General features: G+C 51.8%; 1 protein-coding gene across 1 annotated transcript; it reads left to right on the forward strand.

Moving 5' to 3' along the window:
- The first annotated feature begins 1915 nt into the window (after positions 1–1915).
- Rae1 (ribonucleic acid export 1) lies at positions 1916–18729 on the forward strand. Its single transcript, XM_069990044.1, has 12 exons — positions 1916–2128; positions 5271–5367; positions 5941–6045; positions 7389–7481; positions 11067–11153; positions 11787–11873; positions 11978–12049; positions 12755–12862; positions 14256–14362; positions 14437–14512; positions 16242–16436; positions 18308–18729. The coding sequence occupies exons 2-12, from the start codon at positions 5278–5280 to the stop codon at positions 18392–18394; spliced, it is 1107 nt and encodes a 368-aa protein (XP_069846145.1). The 5' UTR covers positions 1916–2128; positions 5271–5277; the 3' UTR covers positions 18395–18729.
- The last annotated feature ends 1784 nt before the right edge of the window (positions 18730–20513 follow it).

Consider the following 20513-nt stretch of genomic DNA (forward strand, 5'->3'; position numbering starts at 1 on the left):
GATCTCAGCCTCCTGAGTAGCTAGGATTACAGGCAAGAGCCATCAGCACCCAGCTCTATTTTTAAATTCTTTTTCACTATACCATATGGCTCAACAATCACATCCATGGATGCAAATTTTTATTGCTTTCCCTTCTTGTTTCTAGAGCAAAAATATGAATGACCATAACTTTGGGGCAGGCCATTCATGTACCAAGTCTGCCTCTTTCTACTGTCTGCCTCTACGGGAGATACAAGCTGGGCTGATCTCTGACTCATTAACCGCAACTGGGTCACTGTGAGGACTGTGTTTGAACGACACGATTCAGAAAGTCAGAATGCAATGGGCAAGTGTGCTCCGATGTTCCACGCAAGAGCAGCCTGTCTAGTCCCTATCCCTCAACAGCAAGGGGTCATAGCTGTGTCTCATCTATGGCCCTTGTAAAAGACAGTGGTTTCCTGGGTTCTGTCCCAGACCTATAAAACCAGAATCTCTGAGATGCTGATGTCTCACACCTATATAAATCCAGCTATTCAGGAGGCTGAGACCTGAACACTGAGGTTAGAAGCTAAATCCAAAAGACTCTTATCTCTATAGAGTCAGCAAAAAGCCAAAAGGGGGGGGGTCATGGCTCAAGTGGTAGGGACAAGCTATGAGCAAAAAAAAAAAAAAAAGTAGTTAAAGTTTCAGCACTGACACACACACACACACACACACACACACAGAGCTGTGGGGGTGTGGTCCAGTCATTCAACCTAGCTAAATCAAATCCTAGGCATCAACTGTGGTATGTCCCAGCCTGCTAGAAACGTCATTTCTCAGGCCCACCAAGTCCTTCTGTATCTGCATTTTATAAGATCACCACAGATCCCAGAGCTCTCCAAGAAGGCCAAGGAAAGCATCGCCCAGGTCCCTTCCTGTGGTCTTCTCTCTTTCGGATGCCATATTTAGACTGTGTGTAAAGTCATTTCTCTGGACTGAACTGCACTGTGCCCACAGACCAGACAATCAAAACGGTGTTACTCAGAGTAAAGTTCCATGGCACTTCAGATCCTGCCCTTAAAAAAAAAACAACAAAAAAACGAAGCTGGGCGCCTGTGGCTCAGGCCTACAATCCTAGCTAGTAGGAGGCTGAGATCTGAGGATCATGATTTGAAGTCAGCCTGAGCAGGAAAGTCCGTGCACTCTTACCTCCAATTAACCACCAGAAAACCAGAAGTGGAGCTGAGGCTCAACGTGGTAGAGCGCTAGCCTTGAGCCAAAGCGCTCCGGGACGGCGCCCTGGCCCTGAGTCGCCCTGGCCCTGCGTCCAAGCCCCACGACCCACCCTCTAGAAAGAACAACGAGGTGAACCAGTTGTCTCGCTGTTGTTCTGTGTTCCTGTTCCCACCTCACAAAGAAAGCGAACTTTAAAAGACACTCTGCTTTTTGTTCTTTGTTTCTGGCATTAGGTCCGTCTCTAAAACCACCTTCTATTGGCTGCACGGGGACACTCGTTCTAGGGCCTCCAGTCATGTTATCCTCAGCCCGACTAAGCCCAGGCTGGTCCAGCGGCAGGACTTCCGAGTCTGCGGGCAGCACAAGAGTCCCGGGGCCAGCCCGGGGGCCCGGCATCGATCACTGGGGTCCCCGTGGGCAGCCGCCGTCCGGGGACGGCGGAGGACAGGAACTGGAAGCACTCGCGATTCCTTTAAGCTTTAAAACAAGACAAACACACTTAACTCACTAGCCCAAAGGGCGAACTGCCCTTCCGGAAGTCCCGGGTTGTGGAATTACAAAAGCGGTTGCCTGGCAACGATCACGCTTCGCTTATTTTTCACCCGTTCGGAAACTGCTGGCAGAGGGATTTCCTCTTGACGTCAGTGGCGTCGTTGCGCATGCGCACGCACCGAGCGGACGCGGGTTCCTCCTCTCCCGTTGCCTTCCGGGAGACACCGGAAGTGGCAACGAAGCGCGTGCGCTGTTTCCCGCGGCGTTTGGGAGCTCGCGGAGAGCCGGGCCCCTCAGCGCCACGCGCGCCCGCCGCCCCTTCCTCGCGCGCTTGGCTCCCCGCCTCTTCCCCGCGCCCGTCGCCCTCTCGCCTGCGCCGGAGCAGGCCCGCGGGCGCCCAGCGCCCCTCCGCCGCCGGTCTCTTCTCGGGGCGCCCCAGGTAGGCCCCGGGCGGCGTCCCCGCGGTCCCGCCGCGTTGGCGCCGGGTCTCAAGCCGGCCGAGCTTCGATGGGGCCCCAGGCAGCGCGGCCCGAGCCGGGGAGGTTTCAGGGGTCACCTCGGGGCCGGCCCCCTCGTTTTCCTGGGTAAACTGAGGCCCAGGACGCCGCCCCGCGGACGGCTGCGTGTGTCCGGGCCGGCCTCCCCTTCCCGCGGCCGCTCCGGGGAAGCCTTCCCGCAGCGGGCGGTGCGGAAGGACGGCGCGCCCTCGCTCCGTGGTTTCGTGAAGCTGAGCCGCTCCGGGTACCGAGCGAGACGAGGGCGGGGCTGGGGTCGGCCCCCGGCTGTCTGTCCGTGCTGCCAGACCCAGTGTGCACCGGGCCGGCACAGCCGCCTCCTGCCAGGGCCCGCGGGCCGCGGGAGCGAACGCGGTGGAAGGCCCGCTGGACAGGAGGCTTCAGAAGTCTAACTTGAGACGCTAAGTTCGCCCCCTGCACGCCACGTTCTGATGAGCGGGGTCACAGTGCAGCTTCACCCCAAAGCGCTCTGCGGAGGCCACTTTTGAGCTGGGATCTGAACATTGGAGAAGAGGCTGCTGGGTAGAGCCAGAAAGGCCTCTTGAGTGGAAGGGCCATCTGGCACAAGTGGGGGCGGGTGCGCAGGTCCCCAGTATTTCGGCTTCTCAAGGCCAGCACAGGCTTGGCTGCTGCCCGATCAGTATTTGAATGGTTGCTGTCTAGATTCATGCAACCAGAAGTGGGACAGAAATGTTTATTAAGAACCTGCTGTGCCAGGTGCCCGTGGCTCACGCCTGTGATCCTAGCTACTCAGGAGGCTGAGATCTGAGAATCACAGTCCAAAGCCAGCTCGGTCAGGAAAGTCCATGAGACTTGTCTCCAATAAACCGCTCAGAAAACCGGAAGTGATGAGTGGCTCAAGTGGTGGAGCACTGGCTTTTGAGCTGAAGAGCTCAGGGACAGCATCCAGGCCCAGCATTCAAGCCCTACCACCAACAAAAAAACTTGCTGTGTGGTGACAGGCCTGTGGCACACCCCTGTAATCCCAGCAGTGGAGGAGGTGCAGGGAAGGATCAGGGAACTGAGGTCATCATCCAAAAAAATGAACAGGATTGGGTGTATGGAGCGCCTGTCAAGAAGGTGCAAGGCCTTATAATGCTCTCCCTGCTCCTCCCAAAAAAACCTACTGTGTTTCAAGCACTATGTGTGACTTCCCCATAGGTTTCATTTTTTTTTTTTTCCAGTTCTGGGGCTTGAATTCAGGGCCTGGGCATTGTTCCCGAGCTGCTTTTGCTGAAGGCTAGCACTCTACCACTTGAGTCACAGCGCTACTTCCAGCTTTTTCTGTATATGTAGTACTGAGGAATCGAACCCAGGGCTTCATGCATGCTAGGCAAGCACTTTACCACTGAGCCACCTTCCCAGCCCCTCATAATTCTTATGAAGTATTAGAGTCTCTGTTTTACAGGTGAAGAACTCAAAGCTACTTGTTTTTCTGTCTGGTAACTGGTGCCCAGACCTTATGATTCCTTTGCTTTGTCACTCAAGCAGTTACCTGGTGTTTCAGGTACATCCCAGCTGAGGGTGGAGATGTGGCTGGTCCTCAGTGCCTTCTGCAGTGCGCATGTGCACAGTGGCTTTTCTGCCCTGTTACTCGTGTGAGGTCTGTCCCTCTGAGCTGTCCTGTCTAAAGAAGCAAGTGTATCACTTGGCTCTCCCATGGTTTGGCCAGGGGATAACATGATAGAGTTCTGGGTGTAAAACATCATAAACACTAATCACTGACAGCATTGAAATGTGTCATTAATGTAAGTGAGCCATTAGGGAGTTGTAGTGCTTGGACTTTTCTCTTAGAAGAAAGGAAAAGGCTCTTCACGGAGCCTATCACTTTGGCCTAATTCCATTTGTCCCTGGAGCAGTCCTGGTGGCTATGCACTGCTGTCTATCTGCAGAACAGAACCTGAAGCCTAGAATGTGAGGGTGCCCGCTGTGGCAAGGGGCAGGGCTTTCTTGGGCCTGCTACACTGATGCCCAGGAGAGAATGTGGCACAAGGAGCTGGCCCAAGAAGACGCCACCAGCGTAATGCCTCACCTAAGTGCCCTCCAAAAGAAACTGGAAGGGCTGGAAGTATGGTTCTGGTGGTAGGGAGCCTGCCAATGAGCACAAAGTATTATATTCAAAGTTCAAGTTCTGGTCTCTGATAAAGAGAAAACAAAAAACAAAAAACAAATTCCTGCCAAGGTTGGCTGCTTTTTCTTGGTAACTTCAGGCTGAAGCACAAAAATAAGAAGAAAGTTTCCACCTGAAAAGATAAGGTTTTTGTGTCATTTTTGCTGTTGTACCTAGTGTTCCTGTTTAAAGTACATAACTAATACATACAGTTACCTCCTGCCGGCTACTGAAGAGCAATTTCTAATGACTAATACTGGTTTATTAGTGGTGACAACAGACAGGCTAATAAAAGATAAAAGAAAGCTGGGTGTTGGTGGCTTACACCTGTAATCCTAACTACTCAAGAGGCTGAGATCTGAGGGTCGTGGTTCAAACCAATGAACCACCTAAAAATCAGAAGTGGAGCTGTGGCTCAAAGTGGTAGAGCACTAGCCTTGAGCAAAAAACTTAGGGACAGCCGGGCGCTGGTGGCTCACGCCTGTAATCCTAGCTACTCAGGAGGCTGAGATCTGAGGATCGCGGTTCAAAGCCAGCCCGGGCAGGAGAGACCGTGAGACTCCTATCTCCAATAAACCACCAGAAAACTGGAAGTGGCGCTGTAGCTCAAGTGGTAGAGCACTCGCCTTGAGCTGAAGAGCTGAGGGACAGCGCCCAGGCCCAGAGTTCAAGCCCCACGGCCGACAAAAAAAAAAAAAAAAAAAAAAACTTAGGGACAGCACCCAGACCCTGAATTCAAGCCCCACGACCAAAACAAATAAACAAACCTAAGAGGATACAAAAAAAATAGGTGAAACTGGAAATGTAAAACTGTTCTGAAGCAGAAAGTTTACTTTTGGCAAGCTCTCTGCTTGCGCTCTTCTGAGGAGAGCACCCGGCCTCCAGCCACTAGCACATTGCTTCTGTGGTCTGTATCACCATGTTGTTTCTCAGTCATGTTTCTTTCTTCTTTTAAGAGCCAAAATGAGTCTGTTTGGCACCACCACGGGGTTTGGGACTGGCGGGACCAGCATGTTCGGCAGTACGACCACAGATAATCACAATCCCATGAAGGTAAGCAGATTGTTGGGTGGCCTAGGAGACTCCTTTGGGATGAAAGCTCAGACTGTCTGGCATTGGAGCGCAGACATGATCCCTACTGGACTAGTGACTGCCAACTCCCGACCTGCCAGGTCTCCGGATTCACTGAGCTTCCCAGGACTCGCTTAGGACTCAAGGAGGGGAGGGCAAGATTGAACTGGGGGGGGCGGCGGCGCTGTTCAAGAGTGTGGCTTCCAGATAGAGCTCTTCTCTTTTAACCAAAGTAAAGGAAGGTCTAATTGTATCTTTTTTTTTTTTTTTTTTTTGCCAGTCCTGGGGCTTGAACTCAGGGCCTGGGCACTGTCCTGAGATTCTTTTGCTCAATCTACCTCTCTACCCCTTGAGCCACAGTGCCACTTTTGGCTTTTACTGTTACAGAGGAATGGAACCCAGGGCTTCATGCATGCTAGGCAAGCACTCTACCACTATGCCACATTCCTGGCCCTCTCTATAGGATTTTGAAGCACGAAGTCCACTCTGAGTGCTGAGTGAGGATGGTAGAGGTTTGATGTGATGTGGACATTCTAACAGTGTCTTTCCCAACAGGACATTGAGGTGACGTCTTCTCCAGATGACAGTATCGGATGTCTGTCCTTCAGCCCTCCAACCTTGCCTGGGAACTTCCTCATTGCAGGCTCCTGGGCTAACGATGTAAGTGCATCTCAGACACCTCTGTGTGCTCCATCTGCACCATGTTACTGATTGAGTGGGGGGTCTCTTGACCAGCCTGGCCTTGAACTGCAGCTCTCCCAATCTCAGGTTCCCAAGTAGCTAGGATAACAAGCATAAGCCCCTGAACCCAGCTTAGTTCAGTATCCTGAAGTACATTCCCAAACCAGTTGTTTTCTTTGCTATGTACACAAAGATCAATCAAAATGGACAAAGAGATTCAGAGTGCTACTAGGATGTGAGGAGACACTTCACAAGTAGAATAAGTGTGACCTTCACCACACTCATGACCAGAAAAAGCCTTGTCATGTAAGTGTACAAGAATAATGTAATGTACTGGCCAAGGTAGGCTGGGCCTGGTGTGTGCTGCTGGTCCGGGTGTGACTTACAAGCAGCCCTCAAGGAGAGGAGTGTTGGCCATGACTGTCATATTTCACCTTGAGCCTTTTCCCATGACTCTGGCAAGCACATGTGATGACATACTTTATGCACCTTTTCTGAATCAATCTACGGCGGTGAGAGTGCTGTGCACTGTGACACTGGACTTAGATCCACATTGATGGATCTGAGTCTGGGAGCCAGGAACAGGCCGCATTGTTAGACTGCTAGCTGCTGCCTGCATCCTCTAGGGAGTGTGAAGGTTGTAACTGCAATGCTCATGATAGTGGGTGATGGGTTCCTTTAAAGTTTGTAGAAGATACCACAGTGGCCTACAGCACTGGAAGGCCTGAGGAAGACGAAGGGAGGAGGAAGTCGGGGCTGAGCAGGTTGGCCTTTTGTGTGTTGTTTTTGAAAGACTTCATTTGATTTGTTGCTAGAAAGTGTTAGAAGAGTGGGCAGGGGGCAGGGTTGCGCAGGTACAGCCAGGGTCCTGGGGTCTCGAGTCCTTGGCATCAGCATGAGTGGACAGAAGGCTAAGCACCACCAGGCTGGGGGGAAGGGGGGGGTACAGCATAATAGACAGTGTACCAGCTTTGTTGTCCCACTTCCAGCCTAAGTCAAATCTGCTACTTTTATGAACAAAGGAGAAAAAGTGGAAGCATTCAGAGTAGAAACTCAGTCTCCAGTCTGAATAGTTGCGTGTGACAGTATGTTGTTCTGCTGTAAATGGCACATGATGCATACGAGGTGAGCACGTCAGCCTTAGCTTTATGTGCAAGCAAGGGAATCTTTATGTCTTACTGGCTTAGCAGGACAGTAGCTGCCAGCATAGATATTTTAGGAACGTTGTCGACGCATTAGGTAGTTAGCTCAGTAGCGAAGCGGGGTGGTGAACTGTACCCCATCAGTTTCTCAGGGTTGATGGCATCGTCTTGCTGCTGCAGGTTCGCTGCTGGGAGGTTCAGGACAGCGGGCAGACCATTCCAAAAGCGCAGCAGATGCACACTGGGCCCGTGCTTGACGTCTGCTGGAGTGACGTAAGTTTTGGGCCGCTCCTTTCTGCCTTTCTGGTGGGCTGGGGTTTCCACTGAAGGCCTTGCACTCACCAGGCAGACGCTCTTCCACTGCAGCCACACTCCAGCCTTTTCTTGTGTTTAGATTCCAGATGAGGTCTTGTGTTTTGCCTAGAGCTGGCCTTGGACCCAAACCCTCCTGTTTCTACCTCTCAAGTGCAGCTGGGATGACAGGCATGCACCATCATATTCAGCTTACTTGTTTTTGTGTAGACTCACAAACTTTTTGTCCTATCTGGTCTCAAACCACAATCCACCTGATCTCTTGCCTCCTGATTAGCTGTGATGACAGATATGAGCCAGCCACTTGATTTAAGTCCATTTCTAATGTTTTTGGGTGTTTTTTTGTTTTTGTTTTTGTTTTTGTTTTGTTTTGTTTTTTTGTCGCTTATGGGCCTGAACTCTTGGCCTGGGTGCTGTCCCTCAGCTCTTCAACTCAAGGCTAGCGCTCTACCACTTGAGCCACAGTACCACTTCCGGCTTTTTCTGCTTATGTGGTGCTGAGGAATCAAACCTAGGGTCTCATTCATGCGAGGCAAGCGCTCTACCACTGAGACACCTTCCCAGCCCTCTAATTTAGTTTTCACTTATTTAAAGTACTGTGTAATTCATACTATTCTTAATTCAAGACATTCATAATTCTTTCTTACCTGATGATTGGGAAGTTTGGACTGTTTCAGTTTATTGCGTTAAGGATGCTTAACCTGTGGCATGTGTGTGACTGTAGGAATTTTAAGTTTCTTAAATCACTTTCTGTAAATATTGGTGCTTTTAATTAGGACTTTAGTTACTCTGAATGCTGTTTTGCATTAAAAAATTTTTTTGTTGACTTGTTACCTTAAGCATGGATTCTGTAATCTCTTTTGGCTGTAAGGGTTTGAACTTAGCCTCTTGCTTGCTATAAGCAGGTGCTTTGCTGCTGAGCCATGCCCGGATAATTTCTTAAAGTCTTTCCTCTCTCTATGCCAGGAGCTTATGATTATTTTGGGATTTTTTTTTCCCTCTCAGGCCCTGAACTTGAGCAGTTTCATGCCTGTGCTCCAGTTCGTTTGCTCTGAACTTTCTTTCCCTTTATGCTGTGGTGGCGGCCGTGGGGCTACAGTGGGCAGGGCTCTGGGCAGTGTAGAGCCGGGGGGGTTGGGGGGGCTGACTGCCAGCATCTTCTCTCCCCATCACAGCTGCCTGGCAGCCAAGCCCAGTCTGGAGAAGCCAAGGCAGAGGATCCACAGTGCTCGGAGCCAGCCTCAGGCCTCTGTCTTCCCAGGCGCATTGCTTTATTACAGACATAGCAAAGCCGACCTGGTGTGCAGCCCTGTCCTTGGCAGTGCACAGTTACAGTGACACTGATGACTCATGGCCCCTGGACCCCCTCAGTCCTCTGTAGTCAGGTCTTCCCGCACTCTAGCTCCTGGAACTATCATGTTTTCCATGCCTACATTGTATTTAGTGAGGTTGTACTAGCTCAGAAGTGTGCAGTCAGAGCCTCTGGTGGCTTCTTCCGGTCAGCACAATGTGTTGGAGATCCACAGGTGCTGTGTTTCCTGCCGTTGTCCTGCTTGTGGCTGAGCAGGGCCACGAGAGGAGGAGGCCATCTGTGCCCCGTCTGCTTGGCCGAGTTGCCTTCGCAGGACCTGTGGTATTGTTCCTGTAGTCCAGAGGAGACAGAGGAGCAAGTCACTGTTTCCCTTGTTCACTGGAGGACTGACAGCTTCCAGTGGGCAGACTGTTCTAGGGGAGGACATGGATGACCACAGGTTCACACAATGGCCACAAGACAGATCTGGGCACTTGGCCTGTGTGTGAGGAAAGCTGGCATGGCATGCCGCCTCCCACCTCAGGATGCGGCAGGGCCGGGGAGAGCCTCTGTGCATCCGCATTCGCCAGCTCGCGGTTTGGGGTCAGGCCTGGCATTCTTTGGTTCAAGCTGGATGGTGAGAATGGTGACTGGCGGATAGTGCGCAGGCCGGGGGCCTTACGAGCTCCATGGAAGTGGTGACTGTGGACACACGCACACTCTACAGAGGCAGGCAAGTGTGCCGCATGCCTCCATCAGCCAGTCTTGGTGAAAGTTGATGAGTATTTACGTGGTATGCCAACTTTTTCTGAAGCCCAAAGTAAGAAAAAGTAATGTCCATACTACTTTTTTTTTTTTTTGGGTCCGGTCATGGGGCCTGAACTCTGGGCCTGGGCGCTGTCCCTCAGCTCTTCAGCTCAAGGCTAGCGCTCTACCACTAGAGCCACAGCGCCAGTTCCGGCTTTTTTCTTTTTTCTTATGTGGTGCTAAGGAATCGAACCCAGGGCCTCATGTATGCAAGGCAAGTGCTCTACCACTGAGCCACCTTCCCAGCCCTGTCCATACTACTTTTTTTAAGCCTGCTAATATTTGTGTTGGTGGCTCATGCCTATATGCCTAGCTACTCAGGAGGCTAAGATCAAAGGACCATGGTTCAGAGCCAGCCCACGCAGAAAAGCCCGTTAGGCTGTTATCGCCAATTAACCACTAAAAAGTGAGAAGTGAAGCTGTGGCTCTGGTAGAGCACCAACCTTGAGCAAAGAAGGCCAAGTAAAGGCACAAGGCCCTGAGTTCAAGCCCCAGTCACGGCAGATGTGTGCACAGAATGCACGCACGCGCAAGCCTGCTTATGTGTTAACTCAAGAAATAAATGGTAAAGTGCTGTTCTTGATACTATAGTTTGCAACTACAAGAAAAATAATGGCAAAATGTGTACATTAACCTAATGTCTGTAGGTATAGTTTAATGTTCTCTTTTAAAAATAATTTTTTGAGATGAAGTGATTACATAAATTTTACAAATTTCACAGTACTAAACCTTCATAAGGCAAGTTGCCATTATTATAATGGTCTATAAAAGTCGGGTACTGGTGGCTCATGCCTGTAATCCTAGCTACTCAGGAGACTGAGATCTGAGGATGGAGGTTCAAAGCCAGCCCAGGAAGGAAAGTCCCTGAAACTCTTATCTCCAATAAACCACCAGAAAACCGGAAGTGACGCTGTAGCTCAAGTGGTAGAGCACTAGCCTTGAGCTGAAGAGCTGAGGGACAGCACTCAGGCCCAGAGTTCAAGCTCCATGACCAGCCAAAAAAAAAAAAATAAGCTTTGACAATAAAGCTATTTCTTCCACATCAGATGATAGGTACATTTCTTTCCTTTTGCTTAGTATGAGCTGTTCCCTCTTTCCCTCTCATTCCCTCCCTCCCATCGCTGTCCTTGAGTTGCTTACTTCATTTTCATCAATGTCCAGTGCAGCTGATAAGTCCCTCTGATGAATTTTTTCCCATTTCCCTCTGATTCTGTGCCTTCCTCTTAGCTTCCCTCAGATATGTACATGTATATACCACAGGTGAGGTCAAGAACATGGAGTCATTTAAGTAGAGGTCCTTTGTTTCTTGAGTCCTGTTACTTAGTCATATCACCTTGCATTTTGAACATCCACATATCAGGGAGACCATGTGCCATTTGTCTCTCTAATCTTGGCTTACCTCCCTCGGTTTAATGTTCTATTAATGGCAGGTTCTCATTTTATTTTAGGATGGGAGCAAAGTGTTCACAGCATCGTGTGACAAAGCGGCCAAGATGTGGGACCTCAACAGTAACCAGGCCATTCAGATCGCACAGGTACAGTACAGGGCCCAGGCTGCCTGGCCATTCAGTTAGAGCTGAGGTGCCTATATAAGAGCACTGTGCTCTAGCGGTTTGAACCCTTTGCTGAGATCTGGGTCGGCAGCCTCACCAGAGGCAGTAGTGTTGGAGTCTGGAAAGACAGGCACCGCAGGTGGTCCTGGAACGTTCACATTTGAACATATAACACCTGTGTGCCACTCCTCACTCAGCAAGTGTTCACTGTGTGCCAGGTGAGACCACACCTGAGAAGTGAAGCTAAGAGAACCCGAACTTGGGGGCCCAGCTTGGGGGTTCAGGGGGTCAGAGAGGGGTTCTCCACACTGACACTTCTGCAGTACAGAGTTACACACACACAGATCACAGCACCTTGCTCTAGAAGCATCTCCCGACCCTGGTTTACACCCCCCAATGAGTATAGGTGAGAGCATCCTTACTGGGTATCCCCAGGGCGGGGCTTGGCATGGCTCACTGCCAGGTTGTGTTGGGTGCTCTGGTTTTGCAGTAGTGCTGAACTCGGCATTGGTTTTGTTTGCTGTGACCTCAGTATTTTAAGTTCCCTTGATTTTCAGAACCAAGGCTTTCTAATAGATTGTTGCATTGATCTGTCTGGCTTTGTGTTGTTGAAAGCACGATGCTCCTGTTAAGACCATTCATTGGATCAAAGCCCCAAACTACAGCTGTGTGATGACCGGTAGCTGGGACAAGACCTTAAAGGTAAGCTGTGCTGCTGGGGGCAGTGCGGCCTGGTCAGGGCGTACATCCATCCTCAGCACAAGACTGCAGCTCTGGCAGTCACTTCTGCCTCCTCTTGCTTTCAGTTTTGGGATACCCGCTCTTCAAACCCTATGATGGTCTTGCAGCTCCCAGAAAGGTGTTACTGCGCCGACGTGGTAAGGAACAGCATTTTAATCCCTTGAAACAAGGATAGCTCGCCTGCGCGTGTGCATCATGGTAGTCTAGAGCCCCTTGACCTTCTTACGAGCCACAGGTCACAGCCACCCTCTGCATCTCAGGAGACTCCGCTTTATCAGAGCGGGGTTTGTCACGTGTGTGCACACAAGTCACTGGCGCACCTGGGTGCGGTGACATGGTAGGATTGCGTGGGGTCACACGTGAGGAAGGAAGAGTGTTCTTCAGAACGCCCCCTTGGTATGTCTTCTGTGTGAACTGGCCCTGGAGTTCCACTTGTAGGACTACCAGGAAAATGATGGGCGCAGGTTGTGTTGTTGTGTCCTACACAAGTGCGGAAGCGACACAGTGGGCTAGCCCCACCACCTGTGTGCCTCTGGACTCTTAGCTGCTCCTACATATTCCAAAGAAGTGAATGGCGGAGGGTGTGAGCAAGGGATGTGAGCCACAGAAGTGCAGGCACCCACATACTCAGGGCCTGGGACAGAGGTGACTCAGGTCGCAGCCTAAGTTTCACATGAATGATGTACAAGGCCCAGTTCTCTGGGTTTTCGTGAATGTCGATAGAGACTACTAAACTTAAACCTTATGATTTTATGAATGAAACCATTGTTCTAACCCTTTGGTATAAAAAGCTTCCTCCCTCTTTCATTTTAAGCGCATCTCTGCTTTCTTCCATTCTCTAGATATATCCAATGGCCGTGGTCGCCACTGCAGAACGGGGCCTGATTGTCTACCAGCTGGAAAACCAGCCTTCAGAGTTCAGGAGGATAGATTCTCCTCTCAAACATCAGGTGAGGCAGAGAACACCAAGAAATGAACAAGGTCAGGGGGAGAAGGGGGAAAATGGAGGGAACAGTGGAAGGGGTGGTATTGACCGAGATTTAGTGTACTCAGACAGAATTGTAAGCATTCTTTGTATACTACTTATTTGAAAAAAAGAAAGGCTAGACTCAGTTGCTCATGCCTATAATCCCAGCTACTCGGAAGGTGGAAATTAGGAGGATCTTGGTACAAGAAAAACCAAGGCAAAAAGTTAATGAGGTCCCATCTCAACAAAACAAGCCAGGTACGGCGGCCAGGCACACAGGCCTTCTCACAAGCGTCAGGTAGCACGCCTGCGCCCTCTTCAGCTTGGGAGGATTACCATGACTCCCACCTTGCTTTGGGTGTCATTTACAAGGCGTGCCATATTGTCACAGAGTCAGGCTCCCCTGGGATTTTTTTTTTGGGGGGGGGGAGGGAGGTCCGGTCGTGGGACCTGAACTCTGGGCCTGGGCGCTGTCCCTCAGTTCTTCAGCTCAAGGCTAGCACTACCACTTGAGCCACAGCACCACTTCCGGCTTTTTTCTTTTTGCTTATGTGGTGCTGAGGAATTGAACCCAGGGCCTCGGGCATGCAAGGCAAGCGCTCTACTACTGAGCCACCTTCCCAGCCCCTCCCCTGGGATTTAAGCACCGCTGATGATCAGCAGCACCGACAACTAGAAATGGTTGCTTTTGAAACTTGATTTTTTTTTCTGATTTAGATTTGTTTTTGTGTTTGCTCTGCTTGATCAAAACCATGCAACTAAGTCAGGCTTACCAGACTGAAAGCTGTGAGGATGGGGAGACCCTGGAAATGTCAGAGTCAGACCAGCATGGGTCGCAGGTCCTGCCGGCTGTCAGCCACCAGAGGCTAGGTCAGGAGCTGGAGAGACAATCCTGGGCTGGTTGGCAGTGTCCTAGCAGCTGAGTGAGGGGCTGAGTGACAGCGGCCGGAACACAGCACGGACGGGCTCTCCCTAAACGAGAAGGGGGTCTGCCATGTGTGAACCAGCGGAACCAAGAAACACCATGTGAACCAGCGAGCTGGGAACGTATGCCGCCCAGCCCCAGAGTCCGGAGGGCTCTGGTCGTGGTGGGGACAGGATGCGGCCTTGGCTGCAGCACAAGAGTTTCAAGGCTCAACTCTGGAAAGCCTATGTCCTCGTCACCTAAGGGGCACCTGCCTGGCTGAGGCCGGCCGGAGGGCAGTCGCCTGGTTAGTGGTCATGTGGAGGGCATCTGGATAGCACTAGCCATACACAGACCAGGCAAAATCCTGTGGTTCTTGAAAAGATAGAAAGTAGAACTTGCTGGGATGAAAATGCCTCAGTCACATTTGATAACCGTGACATCTGACAGTCACACTGATTTTCCTTTCTAGCATCGCTGTGTGGCTATTTTTAAAGACAAACAGAACAAGCCGACAGGGTTTGCCCTGGGAAGTATTGAGGGGAGAGTGGCCATCCACTACATCAACCCTCCAAATCCGTAAGTGGACTCAGCCTGTGGGAGTAGTCACGCAGACTGAGAAGGACAAGCTAAGATGAGCCTCTGCTTTTCAGGGCCAAAGACAACTTCACCTTTAAATGCCATCGCTCGAATGGAACCAACACCTCTGCTCCTCAGGACATCTATGCGGTATGTGGAGACAAGCTAAACTTTACCCTGGAAACACCTCTAGGTGGTGCTCCCAGTGTTACAGGATCAGAAAAAAGCAATCCTATTGGGCACCAGTGGTTCTGCCTGTAATCCTAGCTACTTGGAAAGCTGGGGTCCAGAAACTCTTGATTTGAGGCCAGTCCAGGCAGAAGTTTGACAGACACCTTCTCTTTCTTTTTTTTTTTTTTTTTTTTGGTCGGTCATGGGGCTTGAGCTCTGGGCCTGGGCGCTGTCCCTCAGCTCTTCAGCTCAAGGCGAGCGCTCTACCACTCGAGCCACAGCGCCACTTCCGACAGACACCTTCTCAACAGATAGCTGGGCACATTGGTTCAGGCATGTCTGCTCAGCTATGTGAGATGCTGAGATCCAGAAAACGGGTTCTAGGCCAGCCCAGGCAGAAAATAACTGTAGAAACTAACTGTAGAAGGTGCTGAGTGTGGGGCACATACCTGTCAACCCAGCTACACCAGAATGCCTAACATAAGTAGAATGCAGTCCAGGTGTGTGCCCAGGCAACTTACCTGAAAAATGACCAGAAAAGAGCTGGAGCCAGGCGTTGGCTCATACCTGTAATCATAGCTACTCAGGAGACTGAGATCTGAGGATCAGGGTTCAAAGCCAGCCCCAGTAGGCAAGTCCATAAGACATTTATTTTCAATTAACCACCAGAAAACCAGGAGTGGCAGTGTGTCTCAAACTGGTGAAATGCTAGCCTCAAGCAAAAGAGCTCAGGGAGAGGACCAAGTTCAAGCCCAACTGACAAAAAAAACGAGCCAAGGCTTAGAGTTCTGCCCTAAGTTCAAACCTCAGTTACTGCTTTTGGTTTTTTTTCCTTTCATTGTTGAGGTGATCTACAGGGGGGTTATAGTTACATAAGTAAGGTAGTGAGTACATTTCTTGTCAAACTTGTTATCCCCTCCCTCATTTTTCTCCCAATTCCCCCACCATTGTATAGATCATTTCCAACATATTGTCTTGTGAGTATCACTGTTGGATTGGTTCCTCCTGTCTCCTCTTAGTCAGAGTGCCCTGTCTTCAAACCTCAGTTACTGCTTTAAAAAAAAAAAAAAAAGATCTTTAGCCCAGGACCAGTGGCTCACACCTGTAATCCTAGCTACTCAGGAGGCTGAGATCTGAGGATCACTGTTGGATGCCAACCCAGGCAGGAAAGTCTGTGAGACTTATCTCCAATTAACTACCAGAAAGCTGGAAGTGGAGTGGTGGCTCAGAGTGATAGAGCACTAGCACTAGCACAAAAGCTCAGGGATACCATCCAGGCCCTGAGTTCAAGACCAACAACGAAAAAGGTCTTTGAAGAGCCTGTGTGCTCAGCTAATGCTATGGGTCTAGTTTCTGTTTGTATATGCACATTCACCGGCTGTGCTCGGTTTGCTCCGGAGCGCAGGCTTTTGCATTTCTACTGTAATGAGTGCTGGGAATCACTTCCCACACAAGGGGAGACAGATTGCTGTTGGTGTTTCCCTGAGCTGCACTCGTTGGGTTGCAGCTGCCCTGTGCCCTCCTGCTGCCTGCTGCTTCTGTTTGTAGTTGTAGGCTTTAGTCCTGGGCTGGCATAACTCCAGGAGCATGGCAGTTTAGTGAAATAGCCGTCGCTTTGTTCCTGACTCCCAGTGCAAGCATTCATTGGCAGGACCAGGCCTCCACCCATCTCGGCCTCTGCTGTTAACGTGCTTGTCCACCCTTGCAGGTGAATGGCATCGCCTTCCATCCTGTCCATGGCACTCTGGCTACTGTGGGGTCAGACGGTCGGTTCAGCTTCTGGGACAAGGATGCCAGAACAAAACTGAAGACTTCAGAGCAGCTGGACCAGCCCATATCTGCCTGCTGCTTCAATCACAATGGCAACATATTTGCTTACGCTTCTAGCTATGACTGGTCCAAGGTGAGCCCCGCCACAGGCAGGCTAGGGTCCTCTAAGGCAGCAGGGCTGGCGCAGGAGCAGACCCAGTGGAGTTGGGACACTTGCGGGACTTGTGTGTCCTGAGACTGTCAGTGCCACCTCCCTGGGAGGGGCCTGCAGAGCTTCCTCCCCAATGGGGATGGCACTTTGTGCCCGCACAAAGGAAAAGGTTGGTCAGCACAGGCCATCAGGCCACTCTACCCTTTAGCACAGGACTGGGCAGGCTGTGGCTGGCACCCTGGAGAAGGGGCTGTGGTCACTGCTAGGAAAAGCAGGGGAAGAGTGGGTCATGAAGCTGTCGCCTGGGTGCTATTGGTTGGTTTGTGGTTTGGGCAGGGGGAGTTAGGAGCCGATGGGGTCTGGGCATGGTGTGAACTAGAGAAGCCTGTTGGCTTGGGACCGCGTCTCAGCCCACTGTAGGTAGCCACCAGCTTCTGCTGTGAGGTCTGGACAGTGCGTCCTGCCACCTCTCCTTTCCAGCCTCCTGATGTCTTCTAGCCCATCTGAGTTCACTGCCTGGCTGGAGATGCCTTTGCTGGCTCCTAGCTTCTCACAGCCAATCTTTGGCCCTTCCCCAAGGGTAAGCCCAGCCAGCCTAGAAACCTGCTGTTGAGCCAGGTGCCAGCAGCTCACGCCTCTGTAACACTAACTACTCAGGAGGCTGAAATCTGAGGATTGTGATTCAAACCCAGCCTGGGCTTGTGCATGAAACTTTTATCTTCAACTAACCTCCAGAAGACAGAAGTGGAGCTGTGGTTCAAGTGGTAGAGCAGGCTTTTGCCTTTCCACTGTAATGAGTACTGGGAATCACTTTGCTTGAGGAAAAAAAAAAATAAGCAAGAACACGAGGGGCTGCTTGCAGGGATGTGTGGTGGTGACGCATGCTGGTGCTCGTGTTGGTCGGTTACACATAGGTGACACCATGGCCGGGATAGGGACCCCCTCCTCATCTCTCCAAGGGCTTCATGCATTGCCCCGGCACCTGGCCAGCACCTGGCCAGCATGGGGATTACAGGTGTTTGCACAGGTGCCACACACATTTTCTTTGTTCCTGGCTTTCATCGGTGACTGACTCGTGCTGGTGTGTGCCACCTGTACCTCATATACTCAAGGGAGACAGGTTGCGGCTGGGTTGTGCCTACCTCACAGGTTCCAGACATCAGCCCCCGCTTACCTCTGGGTGGCAACCTGGCTGTGTGTCATTGGTGTTAGCCCCCAGCCAGATGCAGCCATTTGAGAAAAGCTGCCCCTGGCACATTATGGTGGGCATTAACACTTGCATGGGCCAGCTCACACTTGGAGAGCTTTTTAAAGATGCCTTTGGGAATGAGAGTAGAACATGTCATACAGTACAGGCGCAGAGCGCTCTGGCTGCGCTTGCCTCTTCAGGCCTGTGTCTGCATCCTGTCCTGTTGCAGCCCCGGAAGCTGCTGCTGCAGCGGCGTATCATGTCTGTGACTTGCCTGCCGGCTCTGCCCTGTACTGGGCAGCACCTGGTCACCAGCCCTGTCCCAGCATGAGCCTGGCAGCCAGGGCCTTGGCCTTTGCTGCCCTGGCAGAGCAGCTCCCTGCCATCTAAGGCCTCCTTCCCATGCCCCGGCTCCCTCCCACTGGGGGCCGTCTGAGGCCCCCGTTGACCCAACAGTAGTCATGGCCCACCTCTGCAGGATGCACTCACGCCTGCCCTCCACTATTCAGGGCCAGAGAGATTTGGGTGGTACTTGGGTTTGAACCTGGGGCCTTGTGCTTGTTGGCCCAGCAGTTTTGTACCCCCTTCAAGCATTTAGCTATGTATGCAAAAACCACCCACAGTGATGGCTGTGCATTTAATCAGGTTTTTTACCCCCTTTCAGGGACACGAGTTCTATAACCCCCAAAAGAAAAACTACATTTTCCTGCGGAATGCTGCTGAAGAGCTAAAGCCAAGGAATAAGAAGTAGGGGTGGCTTTGGGCTCTCGAGATTCCTCCCGCTTGGCCTCCACTGTACAGATTCGGGACCGAGGAGGCGGTGTCAGCCATGGATGTGAATTTCCACCCAGGAGGAAGTTGGCCCGGCCGGCCCGGGACCCGGTGACCCTTGGCCTGGCGACTCTCCACTGCCAGCCCACTGCCTGCTGCCAGCTCTCCTGTGGCCAAGGACTGAGGCCACGTGGAAGCTGGATTCCTGAGGGCACCACTGGGCGTCCTTTCGTGTGTTGTTCTCCGTGTGCTGGAGAATCTGGGAAAGCAGCCTGTGAGTGCTGGGCTGTATTTTATAAAATATTTTGAAGATTGCTGCTGCCTCCCTTTCCCCACCCCTCCTTGCCCTGCCGTTGGGCTCGGGAAACGGACGTCCTGCCAGCTCTGCTAGACCACCATCAAAAGCTGGGCTGGGACTCTTTACCCTAGGGGGAGCAGGACCCCACCACAGCCCCTTCCCTCCTGGTGTCCTCAGAGTTCCTGCTGAATGACAGGGCTATTGCAGTCTTGCGCGCCCAAGTGGGTGCACTGTGTGGCCTGGACTGCTCCCTCCTCCACCTGGCTAATGGTTGGTTTCAGTCCGACCAGCAGGTGGCACCAGCGCCCATCCCCTCCCCTGAGGTTGGAGAGGATGCTCCTGGCGGGGGTTGTGGGATTTGAATTCAACTGAGTGCTGGCCCACCCCTCAGTTTACTCTTAGCACATCCCTCATACTTGGAAGGTGGGATGGAAAACTTATTTTCCTCTTGGAAGAATAGCTTTAAAATAATACAGTAAAAGCCAGGTGCTGGTGGCTCGTACCTGTAATCCTAGCTACTCAGGAGGCTGAGATCTGAGGATCGTGGTTCAAAGCTAGCCCAGGCAGCAAAATCTGTGAGATTTATCTCCAGTGAACCACCAGAAAACTGGAAGTGGTGCTGTGGCTCAAGTGGTAGAGCACTAGCCTTGAGCTGAAGAGCTGAGGGACAGCGCCCAGGCCCAGAGTTCAGGCCCACGACCGGACCCAAAAAAAAAAAAAACCTTCTAGCCCAGGGTGGCTTTGAACTGCAGTCCTCAGAATAGCTAGGAGCCCCTGGCACCCGGCTGCCTCACTGGTTTTCACAGAGTATGTGCACTGAGAGTACTTTGGGTTGGAAAATGACAGGTCCCCTGCGGTTTCCCAGTTCGGTTCGTGTGACTGTAGCAGAGCCTGAGTACTTCATAAAGCAAGGGGTTCATGTGGTGATTGGCAGGGCCTGGCAGCATGGTGGTGGCTGGTGACGGCCTCTTTCGGTGGGGCTGATAAAAGGGGGGGGGCAGTCCTTCATGAGGCTGCACCCATTGTGAAGATGGCACCCCGCTGGCCCTGGCTGTGGAGGAGCCACCATTCATAGGTTGCTGAGGTGGGTGGCATGAGTTCCTGCTCTGTCTTAGCCCCCCCAGCATTTTAGAGCTGTATGCACCCCAACCCCAGGCCTGGCCTCGGTGTTGTGGGAGGTCATTTGGGCACAATCATCGTGTTCCCTGCACACTTCCTACCAGCCACGTCCTGCACCCCCACTCCTACAGCTCGTCTCACACTTGGAGGAACGTGGAGACCGCATGCGTGGCTAGGTGAAAGCCTGTGACGTTTCACACGTTAGGACGGGGCTGTGCGTGACGGCAGAGACCCCGTCTCTGCAGTTGGCTGCGCGTGGTGGGTTGCATGCCTGTAATCCTGGCGCAAGGGAGGTGGATGCAGGAATGCTGAAAGTTCCAGGCTAGCCTGGGCACATAGCAGAAAAAAAAAAAAAAAAGTGTTCCATGGAATGGAGTCGGGAGCCCCGGCTTGCTCTGTGCTTTGTTTCCTCAATGCAAAGCGCTGTGCTTTTCACAAGAGTCCTGGGGCAGCTGTGGAAGGCTGGACTCTGAGGGACAGCGCTGTGCGGGGGGCGGGGGGGGGCAGGAGGCTCTGCCTTGGGGGGAGGGGCGTCTGTCACCAGTGGTGAGGCTCGCACCTCCCCAAACAGCCGCCCCACCCCCCTACTACTGGGGTGACTTGCTCATGCAGAAGCCCCAGGGGGTGAAGGGAGGAAAAGCACCCCAAAAGTGCCAGAATAAGACACGTATGGAGAGAAAGT

The sequence above is a fragment of the Dipodomys merriami genome, unplaced genomic scaffold, assembly GCF_024711535.1.
Source record: "Dipodomys merriami isolate MVZ:Mamm:240054 unplaced genomic scaffold, mDipMer1.0.p SCAF_39, whole genome shotgun sequence".
Lineage (NCBI taxonomy): Eukaryota > Metazoa > Chordata > Mammalia > Rodentia > Heteromyidae > Dipodomys > Dipodomys merriami.

Bases quoted from the DNA above. Each gene is read 5' to 3' on its own strand.
- Rae1 (XM_069990044.1), top strand. From the start codon at position 5,278: ATGAGTCTGTTTGGCACCACCACGGGGTTTGGGACTGGCGGGACCAGC. The intron at 7,482-11,066 runs GTAAGTTTTGGG...ATTTTATTTTAG, and splicing joins TTGACGTCTGCTGGAGTGAC to GATGGGAGCAAAGTGTTCAC. The intron at 12,050-12,754 runs GTAAGGAACAGC...TCCATTCTCTAG, and splicing joins GGTGTTACTGCGCCGACGTG to ATATATCCAATGGCCGTGGT.